Source organism: Lytechinus pictus, chromosome 3 (genome assembly GCF_037042905.1).
Source record: "Lytechinus pictus isolate F3 Inbred chromosome 3, Lp3.0, whole genome shotgun sequence".
In the NCBI taxonomy this organism is placed as follows: domain Eukaryota; kingdom Metazoa; phylum Echinodermata; class Echinoidea; order Temnopleuroida; family Toxopneustidae; genus Lytechinus; species Lytechinus pictus.
The window spans coordinates 15,707,997-15,729,141 of NC_087247.1; the positions used below are offsets into that span (position 1 = coordinate 15,707,997).

The following is a 21,145-nucleotide window of genomic DNA, read 5'->3' on the forward strand; positions in this document are numbered from 1 at the left end:
CATAGAGCTATACTCTGTGTAGATTGTAAGTTTTTGTGAACGTTAATCATAACCTGATTGTGCATATTATGTTTTCCAATACCTCTTTCAAGTTTCTCCACATAATCTGCCATGAACTGTTGATCTGTATTCCAGGTTTTGATGTCTGCATCACTCCAATTCTTTTTATTTCACTTTTAATTATTGTCAAGGACTGGGGCACGTTCCCTATAGCAAGTACAGTGAGCATTACATATTTTTTTAATGAATTTTTTTAAATCTCTGAATAACCAAACATGAATAATGAGTTTCTATATCATTTTGATATATGGGCACAATTATTTTCTATAGGATACGGAAGAAGGGGCCGAAGGAAAGGAGGTATGCTTTCGCCTTTTCTAACATAGCCGACTGGTTGATTAAAAAACAACTAACACACTCCTTAACCAATGAACACCAACCCAGGGCCTATATATACAGACCAATGCCATTGGTTCTGTGAAATGATATGACCCTTAACCTGAGGGAGGAATCATTGCCTTTGTGTAAATCCCTTTCCTTATATGATAACGGTGATATGGACTTCCCTACATACTCTTAGAATATAATTTTTTAGTTTCGCATGATATATGGAAACCAACTATTCATTGACTCCGTGTCTCATTGCCAATTAGTATATATGTAATAAATTTACAACAATAAACCAGTGGTAGGAATCCTTACCCCCGATACCACCCCTATTCCCAACATTTACAAAGATGCTCTCTACAGTCAGCTTATACATTCAGAACAGCCTCGGTCAATATAACCAAGGAGGGGGGGGGGGGGGGGTGAGCCGGAAATGAGGAGGGGCTGACCCTTGTTAACATGACCCTTGTTAACATGTTGGTTAAAATTCAAAATTCAAAATTTATGTTAATTATACTTATATTGTTATAATTATAACGTGTATCTCGTCTATAACATGAATGTATCACCTTTTTATAATGGAAAGTATAACTTCAAAATGATTTGTCTGAGTGATTAATTTCAGATAATATAGGCCTAGAGGATATAACAATGTTTGTGCCTACATGCATTATTTCATAAAAAAAAATTAGTTCATCCATTCATCAATTCGTTTGGTTATGTACATGTCATATTTGGCTTATTCATTTTTAATTGACGATAAGTTCTCAGCTGTGACAAGCTGTAAATTAATTTCCCTGTCCAAAAAAATAATCATGATGGTATTATTAATATTTGTGATAATGAGAAATGTGAAAGACAATGGGAGTGTAAACAGTAAAAACTACGGTTTTCTAAATCCAACCCTGTTTATTTTATAGTAGTTGCTTAACTGTTTAAACAAGTGCTTAAAGTCTTAAACAAAAAAATTGTTTTATTACTTGAACTTCGATAGATTATGCTTGGTTGTTTAAAACTTTAAACACTTGCTTAAACTGTAAAACAATTTCTTTAACGTTCATGTAGTAAAAGCGTTGCAAAAAAAGTATTTTACTGTGTGTCATTCTTGGAATACCCTTTCTGCCTTTCATGAAGGTCTATCACAAAATGTCCCATTAGTACGCTGGCAGATCCAGGGGGATGGGGGGGGGGGGCAAAGCCGACCCGTGCCCCCTTTTGAGAGGCACAATTAAAATTTTTAATGTAAAAATGCCGTTGAAATAAAAGTGTGCCCCCCCCCCTTTTTGAAAGTGAAGACCCTTTTTTTTTTGCTTTTCAAACTTTTTCGTGGACGAAATGTCTTTAATTTTTTGTTAAAAACCTTTTTTTGTTTTTTGTTTGTTTCCTTGGCAAACTTTTGTCAATTTTTTCCTCGAAAAATGTGCCCCCTCGGAAAATCCTGGATCTGCCCCTGCATTAGTATAATCAATTCTTTTGTTGATATTGCGCAAGTAGAGATATTTCTTTGCTTTCGGGAGATTTCGGAGATCGTGTAAAAGCTTGTTATGCAATGTTTTTTACATAGCAATGTTTTGAATATTGAAAAGGAGAAAAAGGATTGAAAAGGAGAAAAAAATACAGAGCACAGGACGTAGCCACTATGATGCCCCTTACAGTCGTACGACGTCCGCGACGGTCAAATGACGTAAGCGCCGAGTGATATATTTCGATCTTCCTCCTGCGGTGATGTGTTTCTACAAGTCTTATGTCATGTTGTGGGATTCTCCCTTGACACCTCGTCCACCTCCGTATACCCTATCCTCCCTCACAAATCCTGGATCGATATCATACTTATTATAATAGATGAGGAATCTAACATTAATTATTTTGATAGATAAAGTAAAGATGAAATATCAAGGTCGTTGAAAATTAGAACAATATTAAAACAAAGTTGTGTTTCATTTATCACTTTTATGTTCTTTGAAATTGTAATCACTAATTATTCCTATTGGTATTTCATATTAGTTTCCCTAGTTCTCCTATTTATTTCCCTGTCAATATAAAATTACTCATATTAAACCCTTTTTCATTATGATGAAACATCGCCATTATAGGCTACAAGCACAAAATAAATTTGATATTTCCTTTCGTGCATATCGAACATTTAGCAACATTGTAAACCAAATGGAAAATTATTATGAAGGTTTGATTTACAGAGATGAGACAAAGTTCATTACCCAGACATTTTCGTTCGTCCTCATAGCATCCTTCTGTGTATAAAGTTTGCTATTTCCGAATTTTTAACCAGAAAATATGTAAAAAACAGAAGCCGCAAGAAAAATATTACTCGCTGGTAGTATATCCTCTTTGCTTGAACGCCCACACTGAATGTAAACATATCTTTTGACAATAGATATTATGCATTATTCATGAAAAATACTACGCTCCGCCCATTTTTCTGAAAATCTGCAAATGCTTGTTTTTGATAGGCTCTCGGGTACCGAGTTCGAGGAACCGTCATGAGTACAAACGAGCCAGGCGACGATGGATCGCAACAGAAGTACGATTTGGAAGAGGAGGAAGAGATGCCGCTTGCAGAGAGAGATTTAGCGGACGACGCACCCTGGAAAAGAATCCAGCAAAACACCTTTACAAGATGGTGCAACGAGCATTTAAAGGTGGCCAAAAAGCATATTAGCAGCTTGGAAACAGATCTTAGTGATGGCTTGAGGCTTATTGCTTTGATTGAAGTTCTGTCGCAGAAGAGGATTTCCAAGTTCAACAAGAGGCCGACCTTCAGGTCGATGAAATTGGAAAATGTCTCCATTGCCATCAAATTCCTTGAAGATCAGAACATCAAGATTGTTAGCATTGGTAAGTGAATCAGTGTATATTATTTATGTTTAAAATGAAATTCAATGATACCTGAAAATACACGATGCAACCCGTCACGTCACAATGCCACCTGTATGAGTGGAGGTGGTGTTGCCTGGAATGCGGGGACTTCCCCGTGCATTGAACGCATTGCGAGTAGGCAGAGAATTCAATCAGAGATTGAAGTGATTATACCGATTTGAACATTCATAATTTTACCTCTTTTATCTAAACCTGTATGAATATACGGGTTGCATATTCATATGCAATACCACATTTGAATGCCACTATGTGAGTGGATTATAATATATTTTTGGCATTTATTCTTGGCAAAATCGGTGACCGGAATATAGAAAGTATTCCAGTGTACAAGGAAATCACATTCATTGCGTACGCGTACAGTAAACCATGCCTTGAGTGCTGTTCATATAATACTGTGTCCGGGTACTGTGTATGCATAACATTAACAACACACAGTGCATATTGTAGTATACACTTGCTTATCGCCAATAATAAAACTTAATATTTATTGACAAAAATTGGGGCAAAATTCATCATACAGGTGTCAAGTGCAGCTGGTTACATATATCATAACCTTGTTCATTGAATGAGTGGTTACATTGTTATCGATACAAGAGCCTGCAGTATGGTAATATGTCAGTCATATTTTGGCCCCAATGTTTTGATATCATGTGGTTCAATCACTCATTCAATGAACAAGGTTATGATATAACCTTGTTCTCAGTTACATCTCCATGTGTGGCAAAATAAGGGTGGCAATTTTGGCTTATTTTCTCTTTTTCTATGGGACAAATGCCTTGATTTTCTTACACTGTCAGTTTCCAATACAGCTATTTATCATATAACTTGGCTCTTATGTAAATTTGATTATTTAAATTATTTTTTCTTAATTGCCAAATTACTTTCCACCAATAGAGGGCGTACACAAAAATATGCCCAAAATTCAAGTTTTTGAGCGCTCTGGTGAATACAAAAATTATTCCCAAGTTACTAATGAAAAATAAATTTCAACTGTATGGAAATTAGTAATTTTGGTCACAAAAGTGGTATTTTAATGATTTTTTAAAGTGTGTGCTATGTACAGCATTGGCATACCATAGTCCTACCTGTAGATTCCCCACAGGCAGGATGGGTTCAATATAAAACCTGTGATTTATCAAGGGGATATGGATGTCTGCCCATGCCCCCTCCCCCTTGGCCTCCAGATTTCTAGATTCGGGACATGCAATGGGTGGGTGGTGGAACTAATTTGACTGGTGTTCACTGATAGATTAAAACTATCGATTGACTTTCCTTTAAAAACTTATGCCCTCTTGCAATCACACCGTCAATGTTAATTGTAGAAGTGATTGTTATTCATGGATGCATTTTATCAGAGGAATAACTGGCTTTAGTCACCCAATGCTCCCAGGAGTAGTTTGTTGTTGTTGGAGTATTTTCATCCTTAGAATTGATTGTAATTATCATTATTACCATGTGCATGAGCTGGGCTCAACATTAGCAGTGGCCCGGGGCAACCAAAAATAAGAGTAAGGCCACCAGAATTCTGCAAAAGCCCACACTTGGTGGTCTCATTGGGCTACCAAAGATTTTATGAATTATAGGCCTAATGTTTTCTATTGTTTTACTTTTAATATGGCCACCAAATTTGCTTAGCAGGCTACTAAGAATGTGAAATTAATGATTTTTGGTGTACTGATCAGGCCACCAAGAAAAAAAGTTAGTGTGGAGCCTTGGCATGAGTCATGGGTCTTTCCTTTTTCTCCAGTAAAACTAGATAAGTAAAAAATGGTTCATAAATGGTAAACATTGTTTTTATTATCATTATTAGAGCAATTGAATTCCCCTGCAAGTGCTTACCAATCTCAAAATTTAAATTAAAGTAGATAACACACCCTCACACCTCCCTTCATCAGCATTACAAAGCTGGGGTGTTTTATATTTCACAAAGCTTTATATCAATGACAAATCACAATCTAGCTATTGAGATCATACCATTTGATTGGTCAAGAGCAAATCAATAAAAAAATCCAAGCATTTGTAAATAATTGCCAGTTCTTGTGAAAGAGGCTCAAATAATTGTGCTCAGAACAAGTTGTTATGATTCCAGTCTTTTGTCAGTTTATGTTCCTTTTTCTTATTGGTATTTATCATTGTGCCTTGGCATGGAATAGGCCTATATGATTAAATTTTCTGCATTCCATCGATTGTATGCATTTACCTTCAAAGGAATGAAGTTGATATAACTGGTTTTTTCACCATACTTCAGTAGTAAAACCTTTAGCTTTATTTGCAGTATTCTTTTATCACGAGGCCATAACATTATGAGGCCACCTGTGAATGAAAAGAATTCTTTTTCTGAAGACCTCACTTGATCAATAGACCAACCGCTTCACACAAAGGACCATGGTCAACACATTCTCTTTATACCTAGATAGCACAGATTTCTAATGATTGGATGCCTTTCAATGAGAGGGTGAATGTTTAATCTTTCTATGGCTTTAGCTTTGTAAAAGAAATGTAGGCCTAAATACATATTATTCTTGTATGAGTCATGCGATTGGTTTCCTGCATTATTTGACAGCACTACTTTAAACCAGAAAATAATCATTTACAATTTAAATATTGTATTATCTAGAGTTTGAATTTCGAAATTTTGCTTTTATAGTTAGATTAATAAAATGATAGAGTATGATAAAACACATGTTGTGTGAAAGATGTAAAATTTTTGAAATGTGGATCACGGAGAATATTGTGGGGTAGGCCTAAATATTTGTAGCTTTCTGATATGCAACTATTAATTTTGTAAAATAAAATGTTTGAATAGTCTTTATTTAGAAAATGAAAAGCATACCAAGAGATCAAATAAATAATTAAAATGTTCATAAAGAATCAATATACAAAGTGATTTAATGTTCACTCTTGTTGTCTGCTGTTATGATAGTTGAACCATGGAGCTAGTAGATCCATGGTTCAACAGGCTTTGATTTTTCCAGGACTTGGGACATTTTATAAAGTTTTAAAAATAAAATTTTCCATCTTTATATCGAAAAAAGAAGAAGAAAGAAATGAATTGTAGAATGAAAGACAATTTCTCAATTCATTTTCTCCCAATTCTATATTCTTCTATTTTCTCCCTCTTTCCTTTTCTCTCCTCCCCACTCCTCACACCATCATTGTAACTTTCAAAATGTGTGTCAACTACGTCATTGATATGAGAATATTTCAGTGATAATGGTAAAGCATTCCTCATTCCTGATATAAAGCAGGAGTGAAAGGTAACAGTCATGACCCTTATTGACTTTATGAGGTGTTCCTTCTGAGGTTGTGTATAGACTCTTCAGATTTAGTCAAGATAAATAAGATAGCATAAGAATAAAAGATGAGTAATAGATCTATGTGGTGGCGGGATAGTGCTTCCGTTCAGCCAGACAAACTAAGGGCTTCATTCACCAATGGCTAAAATCATTGAGTGAGATATAAGACCGATTTTCTCAGAATTTGATTGGTCTGTCAATTTTAATAATTGATTTTACAATAGGCCTATGTGTAGATGTTGGTGATACACCCCTTCTTGATAGCAGCTGGTTAATGGTAAGCTACAAGGCAAAGTTTGATGGTGTAGTCAATGAAATAATAACAATTTATAATGAATGATAATTCAGTCGTCCTTTCATGATAATGAAATTAGGAGTGGAGGTAATGAAATATAGAAAAAGTGGTAATGAGTGTTGGTTTCTGGGAGAATCTTAGTTGTCAATCAAAGCCAGATGATCTTAAAGGAGAATGAAACCCTTGAAACCATCTGAATCCATATCAAAGAGAAAAATCAAAGAAACATATTATTGAAAGTTTGAGGAAGATTGAATGAATGATAAGAAAGTTATGAGCATTTGAATATTGAGATCACTAATGCCATGTAGATCCTCCCATTGGCAATGCGACCAAGATATGTGATGTCACACACGTAAAACTCCCTCATTACTTTAGTACTTATTTCACTTATATTCTCACTTTTATAGAGTCTATCACAAGGTGAGGTGTTCTCTTTATGAGAGGACAAGTACAGAGGTTTCACAACATTATATCATTGATGAATCGTTTGTCATACGATTAGAATGAGCAAAAAGAGATGTTTTGGGGTATATTTTCAGTGTCCAAAAGGGGAGAGTTGTTCATCTGTGACATCATAGATCTTGGTCGCATTGCCAATGGGAGGATCTCCGTAGCATTAGTGATCTCGACATTCAAATGCTCATAACTCTTCTATTGCTAGTCCTATTTTACTCAAACTTTTGTTGATCTTATTCTTTGATTTTTCTGCTTTCACAAAAGCTAACTTGCTCCAAAAGTTTCATTCTCCTTATAAGGGAAGAAATCTTTATATTCAAACAAAGTAGTACAATGGACACATCCATCTTGAAAGTCTGTTTGACAGAAGTCTTAATAGGAAAAAAATCTTACACATAATTACTCAGAAATACTTGACTACATTCCAACCAACAGATCCATGAAATTAAGAAATTTCTTTGGACACGATCCATTTTACTCTGTCATAACCTGCCATTCGTTTGGCATGAAACGATCGACCTGGTCTCTTCATCTATATTTGTTTGCTAATTTATCAATGTGTTGACCTTGACTAAAGTTATGATGGAAGTTGGGACAATCGCAATCTTACAACTTATTTCTATATTATTGGAATGAAACAGAATCCAACCCAAATAAAAACTTGTTTTTATAAGGAAAAGAAAAATCAGACAAGTTGATAGGTGAAAGTTTGAACAATATTGGACAAACAACAAGAAAATTATGAATTTTTAAAAGTTGTAAATATTGGTAATCACTATACCCATGGAGACTTCAAATTGGCCGCATATGGGATGTCGTAGTGATGTAAGGCAAGGACTACTCTTCTATGTACTCCAATACATATTATGGCTAAAATATCATTTTTCCCAAAAGTTTTATTTCAAATTATATTTTTCTTTCATGAGGACATAAAACAATATACTACCTGGGTTATAATTAGATTACTTCCCAAGGGGAATGGGTACTTAGGAGAAAACTACAAATCCCTGATAATAAAGTACATGGCCTATGGGAAAGTTGTCCTTGCCCCTTGTCATAATTTACTTACCCAGTTGCCAATTTGAAATCTACATAGTATTAGTGATCTCAATTTTAAAGCAGCTATAACTTTCTTATTGCTTGTCCGATTTCTTTCAAACTTTCACCATTCTGTTTAATTTATTTTTCTCCTTCCCAATGCAACATTTTATGGCCAAGGCTGGATTCCCCTTTAACCCGTTGATCCCTTAACAAATCCTTTGTCAATTACAATTATTCAGTAATCAGTAGTCATTGAGACTTTTGAGTTAAAGCAGCAGAACATTTTTGATGAAGGAAAATAATAAGAATTATTAAGGATAAGGTTTGAAGGTTATACTTAACACATTTAAAAAAATGAATTGAGTAAAACATATTACAAATTTCATCAGCAGTGTTATTGAGTGTTTAAAATTGGTGTAAAAGGTGTGATATCTTTGGGAAAAGTATCGCTATTGCTCTCACTTTATGTCATAGTGCAAACCTAATATGCTGTGGTGTTTTGTAGCTTATTAATTTGTCTTATGTATTTGTCTTATTATGTGTTTGTATCATTTTTACAGTAAGCAAATATGAAATGATAGGCCTATACAATGTAGATAGGCCTATTTGAATGAACTCTCTATGAGCTAGTGGAGTACTGTACATTAAATATGTATTGAACCAATTTGGGTGCCTTTGTGCACAGGCAGAAGCTCAGTGAGCTATTAATAAATCCAAGAATTAGTTTGTCAGAATGAATTTCATCGTAGAGAGGATTCAGGGATACAAAATTAAACACATCCATGTCTAGTGAAAGAGGTCCGGATATTAGTACTTTCCTGTGTTAGAGATGGGACTGTGGTGGGTAGCCCTCAATCTTATCTTCTTCAAAGAGCTCACAAACATGGCCATTATCAATAGATTAACCTTGATATAAACTTCTAAATTTGATTTGGTGTCAGAGAAGGCAGTATTGGATAAAAATATATTTTTTTTAAATAAAAAATAAATTATTATACCCCCTCTTCCTTTTAACTATTTAAGTTTGTATATCCCTGACTTAATATTGTAGATATTGGAATTATGACTTTGGACCTTTTCAATAATCACCTGTCCACTTTCCTGGCCCACTTCACTGCTCTTCTTCCTTGGAATTTTGGAAAGTCTGATTTATTTTTATTAACTCATTTTAATTGATCTGAATTAATCTGAGAATTTTTGTATCACTTGGCAGAAGAAAGGAAAATTAGGAAATAACAATTAATCTAATTAGGTCACCGTTGTCAAGCTGTTACTCCAGTGTCATCATGTGCAATCCAATAAACAACTCAGCTTGATGAGGTTTATCCCATGTTCCAAAAAAAAAATTGAATCAATCAAACTGAATTATCATTGTAAATGGGCAGTTCCACGGTTACAGAGTGACATTCAGAAACAATTTTTTAGCATTCAAACAAAGATATCACCCATATATAAATAGTTATTTCCAAAGAAATGGTACCTGACAGTAGTTGCTGAAACACACTTTTCAAAATAATAACATTTGTTATTTTGATCCACTGAATTAATGAGATATGAATATTCATAATCATGGTTATGGAGTGACGCAAAATGGACATGCATATTTGAGGAGAAAACATATTGCTCAAACTCTGTGAACTTTAAATTGCTATCAGTGTTGAGTTATTGATTGGGTTATATGTTCTAGCTTAAATATGCTGCATTACATTAAAAAATTGTTGTATTATTTCATTAATTATGACTTAAAACGTAAACCCATACCCGGTTACAGAGTGACATCTGAAATATTCACACACAGGCAACGTAAAATGGACTTATATTTTAAAATTTTCTTATGATATGATGTAAAATGATGACCTTCAGATTATCCAAAAGAAAATTTTACAAAACAAGCAATAGTTTTTTGTTAAATTGAAATTAAGTAAAAAGCAATATCTGTAGTCCCATGTGAAGAATTTTTTGTATGGTGTGGATTCTCCTATAAGGAGATGCGTAAAAAAAAATGTGGCTAATTATGTTCCCCTTTTGTATTTATGATATCTCATATGAGTTTTAATAGAAAAATTCGATCCAGATTTGAAATAGCCAATATAATTTTTTGTAAAATGTCCACTTTTGCTTGGAATTGCCCAAATATGCCTGTTCTCATATTTGTTTTTCTTTTATAGGCCCTATTAAAATTTACACATACAAGTTTAAGAAAAAATTTTGTTCTTAACAACCTGAAAGCTTGTCAGAGGTATGCTCAACATAACATAATAATGAAATGTATGCATTATTGCAAACTGAATTCCGATTGAATTGCTTTATTTTATCATAAGGATATTGGCCTATATGTACTGTGTCTCTATGAAAGAACTATAGTTTATACTGATGTGTATTTTTCAATCACTTGTATCATGGACCTCGTAGGTCCATGCTTGTATGCATCATGATTCAAGCTACTCTCCAACTTTCCATGTCCATTTGCTGCGATGACAGATAGGTAGCTAGCAACATAACAGGAAATTTATATGACATCTAATTTCTTCCTCCAAGCTCTTACCAGACCAATAGGGGCTCCAACCAGTTCTGGTCACGCTCTTTCATCATGAGTGTTATGAAGGGTACACGCACCTAATATGACCATAATGGTACACACGTGGATGGGGGTCTTTAAATTTATTTGTTCCTGGAGTGCTGTCTGGTTAGTAACCATATGTCATAGACACAAGCCCTAGCTTGTCAATGAAAGCTAAAAAAATGATGGATTGGCGATCAGAGAAATTGATAATGATTTTTGTCATTGTCTGTGGGTTGAATACTTTTTAATTAGTCATGCAATTTCTTTTTTTAATTGTTGAATGTGGAGAAGAAGACCTCAATATTCATTTAATCTACTCAGAGATGTAAATAAGCAAAAACTTTGAAGGCTTTTATTTTGATGCATGCACCATCTCAGCAAATTTGTGACTGAGCAAATAAAAACCGAAATTTATTAATTTTTTAGATTGATGATCTTGGTTATATTGAATTTGATGTTTAAAAAGTTATGAAAAGATTGATGTTGAATAGAAAAAAAACACTTCAATTTTTCTATAAATGTTTGGTCCCCTAAAGGTCAAACACCAATAAGGCAGCAATTGTTAGTAAACTGAAAATGATTGTCTACAGACTACTTATATTGATTATTCACATTCTTTATCATGTTGTTTCCAGCTTTGCTCACATTTCCAAATGCTCAAAGAGCTTTGCAAATCAGATAAAGGAATTAACATTTAAACCGGAACATTTTGATTATCAATAACACTTTAAACACATTGTGTTTTTATTTGTATTCTATCTAAACTCCAAAGTTTATTGACTTTTTTAATCTCTAGAATGCTGTGAGTAATGCTAACGTTGATAAAATGGGCACTGATACCAGAGGTCATTATTTGTGAAACATTTTCAAAGAAAACTGTGATAGAAGTAGAGCTCGATATGTTATGTTGCAGTTCTTTAGTAGTATACATAATATGTTGTGAATATAGAAACTTCACAGACAGAAACATGTAGGCCTAAGTTTGGTATAGATCTGGGGCCCATATCAATAGACTTTACAACTATGGCAACTTTGCCATTATTGTAACGATTGTAATTGGCTGCCGAGTCATGTTGCCATGGTAGTTTCCACATTTGCCTGGGCTCTGAAGATCAATTCTTAAAATTTGAATCAGAGTCAGATAAAGTCAGTGGAAGAGTATCATAAAACAAATAGGCCCTACTTGGTCTAGAGTCTAAAAAGGAGATGTCTGCATGTAGGTTTATTTCATTACACAGGACTCAAGATTAATTATATGAAATCAGCCTTATAGACTGTCTTACATACTTTTTCCATTATTAATTAGTCTTCCATACTTTTCTGCATATTCAGGTAACAAAGTTGGTCTCAAAAATGTAGAGTCGATGTCTGATTGTTAAAAATGTTGTTGGAATCAATTTTTTTCACATTTTTACAAATTTTAAAAGGTCGAGCCTTGTTAAATCTTGTTCCAAGCATGAATGGAATTCCAGGAGTTTGAATGATGAGTCACAGGTAGTAAATGTTCTATTGTTTGTCTTGTCTGGTGTTCAGAGTGGAGTGGGAGGTTTGTTCCTGTTTAGCATGAATTGCAAACCCTATTCTCAAAATAGATCTCACAATCACTCTTGAAAAGTGAGAACATTAAGAAGCGGAAGAAAATGAAATGGAGAGCAGTTTTTATCTGATTCTAGATTGCATTGGGATAACAACACCCGGAGGGTTGAAATAAGAGGCGTAATATTATGAGCACATCAGAAACTTTAAAGACTACCCCATAAAATATCAAAGTCTAGAGTGTATAATTCTCGCTACCCCAAATAGGAACAAAAATCTCATAATGCGCGAGACGAGATAATTTTCACTCCGTCGGGTCGTCATCACCACTTCCGGTTAAAAGTCATGCTCGCGCGAGATTCGCGATACTGATTTTTCCACCACGCTGAAATCGATGCCAATCAGCGTAATATGTACAGATTATAATACTTTTTATTCAATTTGGTCAGTTTTTATTCCATTTGAATTTTAAATAAAAAAAAAATATATTTCACGTGAAAATAATTCTTTTTCATGTTTTTATTTGGTTATAAAAAAATTTAACAAAAAATGAATATCTTAAAATTTTGCATTTAGCGACTGGCCTGACACCACGATCGTATTCGACTAGACGCTAAATATATACAGCATTCATTCCGTTCAATTTTTCGTCGACCACAAAATGGATAAAAAATCAGTTTCGGAACTTAAAAAAATCTTAACTGACAGAGGAATACCTTGCAATGGAAAGCGTCGGGAAGGATTAGTGACTTTAGCAGAAAAGGCCGTTAAAATGTATCCTGAAAGAGAGGGTTGTGATCACGAAATTTCCGAGCGAAAGCGACGTTGTGTTGTATTGCATGACGGCACTGTTGATCTGAATGGCAAAACAGTGCATTGGACTTCCGAACATCCTATAATGCAATGCGCGTTACAGGGATTTTCCCGGATCTCGGCGAAATCGCTATTTGGGGTAGCGAGAATTCAATGTGATTACACCATGCTCTTTTATCTCCATGATACGCTTCAACACTGGTACTTTATTAGTTATTACTAACACTTCAATGCATAGACAGCAAGCACCCTGTGCTGTGGTTCTGCTAAATTGTGAAAAAAAAACCTTCCATTTTGTAGTTTGGCCCAAAAACTGGAAAAAATAAGGCGTACTCTATACAAGAAAGGCATATTTTCAGTCACATTCCTGGAATATTTTCTTTTTGCCGATAAAACACCAATAAACCAATTTTAAAGTGTTCTCTGATTTTTAAAGAAAGAGAAGTTACCTTTAATGAGCATGGCTTTGACCTCAGCAAATGTTTGACTGAGAGCAGGTTTCCCCCAACAGTTGTGATGTCATAGGAATTGGAATGCCAATGGTGGGTTTAAGGTCAGGGGGTCAGACATGTTGTTGGGCGGGGTCTTCTCATAGCCTGTCTCTCTAGTCTTAATTGCAAGACTTTCTCTTTACTTTCGTAGATCTTGTAAGTCAGTTTTGAAAAACCATTTCCCTTTTTCGTCATGGGAATGATCTATGGCTTTATGCCCTCTCCTAGGGACATTTTAAAGGGGAAGTTTACCCTGACAAAGATCTTATTTTTAAACATAGCAGAAAAATTATGAAAGCTCTGGTCATAATGAAGTTCAGAAATTTAGCTCTTGTCTTATGTGCCATACAGTGTACGGCTTACTGAAAAGGTGCTATGAACTTAAATACAGTTTTGGAACACATAAATTGCATCATGTGCCAGATACTAGTGCTGGATAGTTGATGATACAATTCTCCTTGATTTGCAGATTTGGTGTGTACATGTAGATTAAGAAGAGAATATTCCAGAATCATTGTTTGGCATCAACGCTAATTGTCATCAGATCTCCTGTCTAGCCCAGTAGACCACATTGTTTGTTACCCGGCCACATGGCTCAATGAATAATCTTAATGTAATCCAGATTATTCTCTGTTCATTGAGAGCTCTTAAATTCTTAGTACAGAATACTGTTATTGTGATTTTCTACATCTCTTAGCACTTGAAATTTTCAAGTGCTGCTACAATTATTGGCAAAACAGGAGAATTAGTTCTAAAATCTAGTAGCCTACATTGCTTCCATTGCCTGTAAAAAAAATAAATTATAATATGAATAGAATGAATCTTTTGACTTTCCTATAGGCTGAATGTAGAGTTACAATGCGAGGAGGGAAATACCATAAATCATGAAAAAACATTCCAGGACTAGAGCCATTCCATTGACATTGTGATTAATGACTTATACATGTTACCTAGCAACTACACTCATTATGTAAACAAACATATTGACATTTTTGAATTATGTAGAGGAGAAAATGTAACTTTAACCACCTATCCACAATGTATGTGTGGGTCTATGGTATTTGTGGGTAATATGTCAATATGCCGTCTCTCGATTAGCCTTGATCTTCACCTAAATGACAGCTTTGCTATTGAAATTGATTATGAGGTCTACTGGAGACATGTCCTCACAGAATTGATTGGTTTTAAATTAGTATACTTTAAATGTATGTAATACTCTTGTCGATTGAAGAAGAATCTTATGCATAAGATATTCTTCTGTTGATTTTGGATTAAACAAATTGATAGACCTTGAAGGTAGACTAAGGCCACAGGAGTATTTTGACAACTCCAGTAGAGGCCAAGGCTCAAATGATATTTGCATAACAAAGCCTGGAGTCTGTCTGTTGAATGCTGCAGCCTCCTGTTCGCTTTGCGTGTGATTGCTGACAGGTTATTTTGTGTGCGTGTATTGTATGAGATACATTCTATAGTAAATTGCAAGATATTCATATTCCTCATAAATTTGCAGACTATTTTTATTAAGCAATGGATTGTGTATCTCCGATAGCATAGTTCACAATTTGTGGTAGGGTACCCTGGGAATGGCTTCAGTTTATGAAGCTATAGGCTACTATAAAAATCTTAAAATCCATTGTAATGAATAATTTTCAGACTCCCATGATATTTTTCCATAATAGCACAAACTGCCTCATTGTGTGAATGTGATGTTCATTTATTTTTTAGATATTTTTAGATATTATTTTTAGCTCTATGAAAAGTATGATGCATCATGCCTAGGCCCTATATGATTTCATCTTGGATGCGTCATGTAGATAGGCCTTTATGCTTATCGCTATCAGATAACTTCTCTGATTTAATACAATTTATAACCATGACTACCTTGTGCAACTTACTAGTGGATGCAACATATATGCTAGTGCTGTTATCGATAACCTCTTTATCGCTAGTCTTGTTGATAATCGCTTGTTTTTGCCACTTACCTATATTGATAACCTTTCTCTCGTTGTCGATAATAGTAGGGACATGACAGTGATTTTCGTGCCTTGTGAAAGTTGCTTTTCAAACGGAAAATCACGGAAAACATATTTTTCCTCAAAATGCACAGAACACTCAGCAACAGAAATTACTCCAAAATCTCAACAATATATGAATAGTTACTAGCCACAAAACATCAACCCCTCTTTGCAATAATCATGACGTAGACATCATGACTGCACTCGACTCCATTCGATCGAATCGAAAACATTCACGAGCACAAGCTCAATTTTAGTGAAGTACCAACTAACATAGAAGGCAGCACACGACCGTGTGTTGCTGTCCTCTATGTTCGAAGATGTACAGCAAGATATCAAAATGGTGGATAGGCGAAAGACGCTGACTGCTCAGAACGATGTCCAAAAAGCCCCCAAATTATCGATAAAATTTCATCCAACCCTAAAATAATGCTAATAACGTGAAACGTGAGGATGTGTTTATGCTAAATATGTTTGTTAAAAAGATGTTCTGTAATCGTTTACATCCGATGAATGCGGATTTAAAGCATTCTTGGTAAAGTGGCAGATACAAATTTTGACCAATTAATGCGAGTTTGTGACATCGCTATTATGCATAAAAAATGCGTATTGAGTATGTTCTTTTTTTTATAGTTATCGATATCGGTAAGATATTTTTAGCGATATATCGACAGAGAATTTTCTAACAGCACTAACATAGGCCTACAAGTCTAGTGTCAGTGTTGCATTGTACGTTATATTCAAAGGGTTAAAGATGCATGCCAGACATGCATGGTAGCAATTTCAAAATGAGTTCATACAGATTCCAATAAAATGGCCACCCAAATGTCTCTTTGCATAAATAAAAAAAATCTATGTCAAAGGATTCTGAAAGAAATTGTGTAATTGCTGAGAAATTAGCAGAATAGACATGGATATTTCAAATCAAATATGAAGTATTATTCCAAACAATAATACACTGTCTCACATGTGCTTAGGCCTACATGTATCTGTGTTGTCGATCTACAATGTGATCATTTTTAATCTTTGATTTCAGGATTTCATAATGTGATCTTGATGATATAGACACAATGAATCTTGATTTTATAGACGTTCATGCCTTGGGATATTGGTGTTTCTGCAACTGCTTTCAATTTTCTTTATTAAATGAAATGTACTCGATACATGGTTGCAAATGCCTTGAAAATAATTAGCCTTTCCATAGATTTGAATACGAAATCATTCTACCTGTATGAATAAAAAAAAAAGTGGCATGATGATCAGTACCGAATCAACCTCTCAGTATATGAGTTGAAACGTTTTCAAATTTATTATCATAGATTATGAAAACCTATCATTGTATTGATCATGTTTGAGTCGAGATATTCTCAATGTCTTCAAAACTACAGATCCCTCCAAATGATGTAAAGGGACATTTTGACAAGCCCTTTGGGAAATGGGTATACTCAGGTTCATCTAACCTGTCATAGTACATGTAGGTCTATTCAGTGGCATACAGGGTAACCCGGAGAATGTAATTGGCTTTCATTGGACGAGAGGTGTACTTGGCCCCACCCACCCCTCACACAGGTCAGAGTTAAGGTCAAATATCAATGATACCCTTAGGAATTATGGGTCTGTCAGAAAATAGATCAACTGTGTTCTGAAACTGAACCAATTCCGAGAAAGCATTCCAAATCACAGGGGGGGGGGGGATAAGACTTGAATGGATACTATATGTAGGCTATCATATCAATATTTAATTTTTTTTATGCTTGCTTCAGTATCATATTGTCCGATCTAGATTTTCTTTCCAAGTGTAATCAATTAACATTGACTGTATATTTAGGGCCTATGTTCGGGTATACATCTATATGCTCTCATCATATTGTCTTTCATGTAAAAAGAGGTTCTTGGTCCAAGTTTTTGGTCAGTTTCACTACGAACTAGGGCCTACATGTGTCTTATATTGAATATTACATTCCTCTTTTTTTATAAGTTGTTATCAGTCTCAGGTTGCTTTCATCTCTGCAGAAGAATACATCCAGTAGACATGTTTGTTAGTATGGTTAGCAGGAAAATGAATGACTAATGTTGAACATATTGAATCAGAACATTCCATGCCGGTGTCATTTATCCTTGGGTTTGATGAGTGTACATAATCTAGACAATGGAACGATCAGAAAGTGTGAATGGTCTGGTAGAATGTTGATTAGGGGAAGACTCATCTGTAAGCTGTAATCATAACAAACATATTGGTTTGTAATTACTATGTCTTTCATACGACAATCCTCCTGAGTCCCCCTCCCCCAAAAAAACCTTAATCAAATCAAGGATCCAATCATGTCTTGGTATTGCTTTCTATCCTCAAGTGGTGGTGGTGATGGTGCCCTTGTAGAAAGTGTAGCTTGGGATGGGATTGTACTATTGGGGTAATTGATTTCATTATACTATGTATGATTTCTTCATTCATCATTTCTTCAAGGTATTTGGCCATCAAGATGTCTTATTTGTTATGCTGTTCGATTCTTTCTCTTTATGCTCTTGCTGATATTTGTTTTATTCTGTGCACTTTAAAGTTCTGTTGATAAACAAGGTTCTCTTGCTACTATATCCCCTAACGTGAAACTCTTCTACTCTTCTTATTTTCCTAATTTCCTATGTACCACTTCTAGAAATGATATTTTACTGTGTAGTCTTATTTGGAGTGGACGTAGTATACTCATCATGAATGAAACCAGTCCAAAAGTAGTGCTGTGTTGTGTGTAATTAACATAAGCTTTTCATAGTGCCTCACTGAAACGGTGATAAAGTACAGATTAATACAAATTTCAGTTTCATTTAGGACCTATTAAATCTATCCAGAGATGCAAAGTTCAAAGACTCAGCTATGCATGAGATTTACTGTAACTCTAAAGGCGGTGCTGCACCATCCCGAGTATGCTCAATCTCGAGATTTTAGCCCGATTGGCCCTCTTCGCGATTAATCTCGAGATTCAAGAAACCCCATCTCCACCATCGCAAGAAGAGCGATTCCTGCTCGAGCGAGGCATCGGTGCATTATGGTCTGACGCCGTGAATAAATAATCCCGAGTGCGTCTGCACCTACGAATTAGCGCGATAATTCGTAAAATAGCGCGCTATTTTGCAAATAATCCCAAGTTGACTTGGGATTGCAATCTCGAGATTAATCCTACGAACTAGCGCGATAATTGCGTCTCCATTGCAAATAATCTCGAGATTGTTCAGATCGGGATAATTTGCCAGATCAGAAATAGCGCGCTAATTTGAAAACTCGGGATGGTGCAGACGGCCCTTATGTGAGATCACGTTCATTGTGGTGATATGAGGGGATGAGCAAGAGTGTCCCCTAAGCATAAGACTTGGCATATCTGTCTATTATGAATTTATGGCATAACATTAAAAATGTAGGCCTAATAGTACCGTTGCAGGATCGGACTGTATAAAACCAAAGACCAAAGGTCCATGATTAAAGGCATACATATGTGATGCCACTTTATTCATGTAGGGAGATGAGATGGTGCAATAAATCACCCACCCCCCAACACGAGGCATAACAATATTATGGTACAAACAAATGTAAAAAACAAACAAACCCACAAATAAAACATCTAAATGATGATGTGTTCTAGATACTAATACCCTTCAATTTATCTTTACATGCAATTAATAATAGCATCAAGTTATTGGCCTAGCCCTCGAGACCACTAGAGGATTTATTGCCATCAGTATCCTGCTAATCCTCCAAGGAAGTACTTATTAGGCGGTGCTGCACCAGCCCGAGTTTGCCCAATCTCGAGATTTTAGCCCGATCGGCCCTCTTCGCGATTAATCTCGAGATTCAAGAAACCCCGTCTCCACCATCGCAAGAAGAGCGATTCCTGCTCGAGCGAGGCATCGATGCATTATGGACTGACGCTGTGAATAAATAATCCTGATTGTGTCTGCACGTACGAATTAGTGCGATAGTTCGTAAAATATCGCGCTATTTTGCAAATAATCCCAAGTTGACTTGGGATTGCAATCTCGAGATTAATCCTACGAACTAGCGCGATAATTGCGTCTCCATTGCAAATAATCTGGAGATTGTTCAGATAGGGATAATTTACCGGATCAGAAATAGCGCGCTAATTTGAAAACTCGGGATGGTGCAGACGGCCCTATTTACTCCTCTTTAGATCTAGATACCATTACCTCTATTCATGAGGGGCCAACTTGATTCAAGAAGCTCTGGTTGTATTTCAATATGTACAGATAACCATCAACGCAGATTAGCAGTGACAGCCACAGTTATATGCAAAGTGGTCCCAATGGAATGCTTACAGGATTTACTCCTGTGAAGTATTTAGAAACCATCAAAAGTCTCACCTAAATCCTTCAGCCATAAGTGAGATAACAGGTTTTGAAATTACTGCTATTGTCAGGAATTCTGAAAGGTTCACTACAATATTGTTCTGTTTACAAACAGAGTGTTCGACAGTGTTTACATGAAGATTTAGCATTAATCCAGGGTTATTATTAAAGTTCTGACTGTGTATAGGTCAATGTAGCATTTCTTTTTTTCTTTGGTAGAAGAATTAAAAAGTAGAACTACCAATACCAATTAGAAAACAGAGACTCCATTTTCATTACAATCTTTAAATTAGTTTAGTGGAAACTGGTTCAGGAAATCAGTTTGGAAGATCGCTTTGCTAGCATTCCCGTTTGATTGCCTTAAAGTGGTTTTCAAAACCACCTCATGTGTATATATATAAAGCAGTCCTGTTGCTATGGGAATGCTCTCAGTGGGGGCCGAGGTTTTGCACTAAATTTGAAACCTAGCATTGACATTCTACGCACAGTGTTGAGTAGCACACCTGACATATCCGATCGAGTTCACCGTCCCGAAGTTCGGGTAGGTGGAGCGTAGTGTAGCGGTAGTGAAGTGGAGTGGAGCCTGCACGAACATCGCTCGAGGTACCTCTAAACTAGCTTTAGGACTGTAATGAGAACAGGGTCATTGTTGTTTTAAATGGCAATTTTGGTGATGAAAGCATATTACATCTATAGATATTTTAAAAATTTACTTGAAATTTTTATGAACTTAAGAACCAAATAAAGGTTATTGCATTCTAAAAATAAACACAGATTTTTCAAGATATAAAAGAGGCAAGAATAACTCTTAAAGTTGTTATTATTTCTTTTGAAATGTGTTTGGGTATTCATAAATTGTGATGGGATTTTGTTCCAGAGGGTTTACAGCTACGTAGAGCATGCAGAGTATTTTAAGAGTTCGATGTGATTTAATGTTGTTAAAGCTTGTTGCTGTAGGCCTATATGTATTACAAAGTAATGTGAGTGGTAGTTACGGAAGT

The 21,145-nt window shown here is 35.4% G+C and overlaps 1 protein-coding gene across 1 annotated transcript; it reads left to right on the forward strand.

Annotated features, from left to right (window-relative positions):
- The first annotated feature begins 335 nt into the window (after positions 1–335).
- On the forward strand, positions 336–13,328 carry LOC135153540 (filamin-A-like). The gene is made up of 3 exons (XM_064096505.1): positions 336–360; positions 2,856–3,932; positions 4,389–13,328. Exon 2 carries the CDS (start codon positions 2,886–2,888, stop codon positions 3,246–3,248), a length of 363 nt encoding a protein of 120 aa, XP_063952575.1. The 5' UTR covers positions 336–360; positions 2,856–2,885; the 3' UTR covers positions 3,249–3,932; positions 4,389–13,328.
- Positions 13,329–21,145: the final 7,817 nt, after the last annotated feature.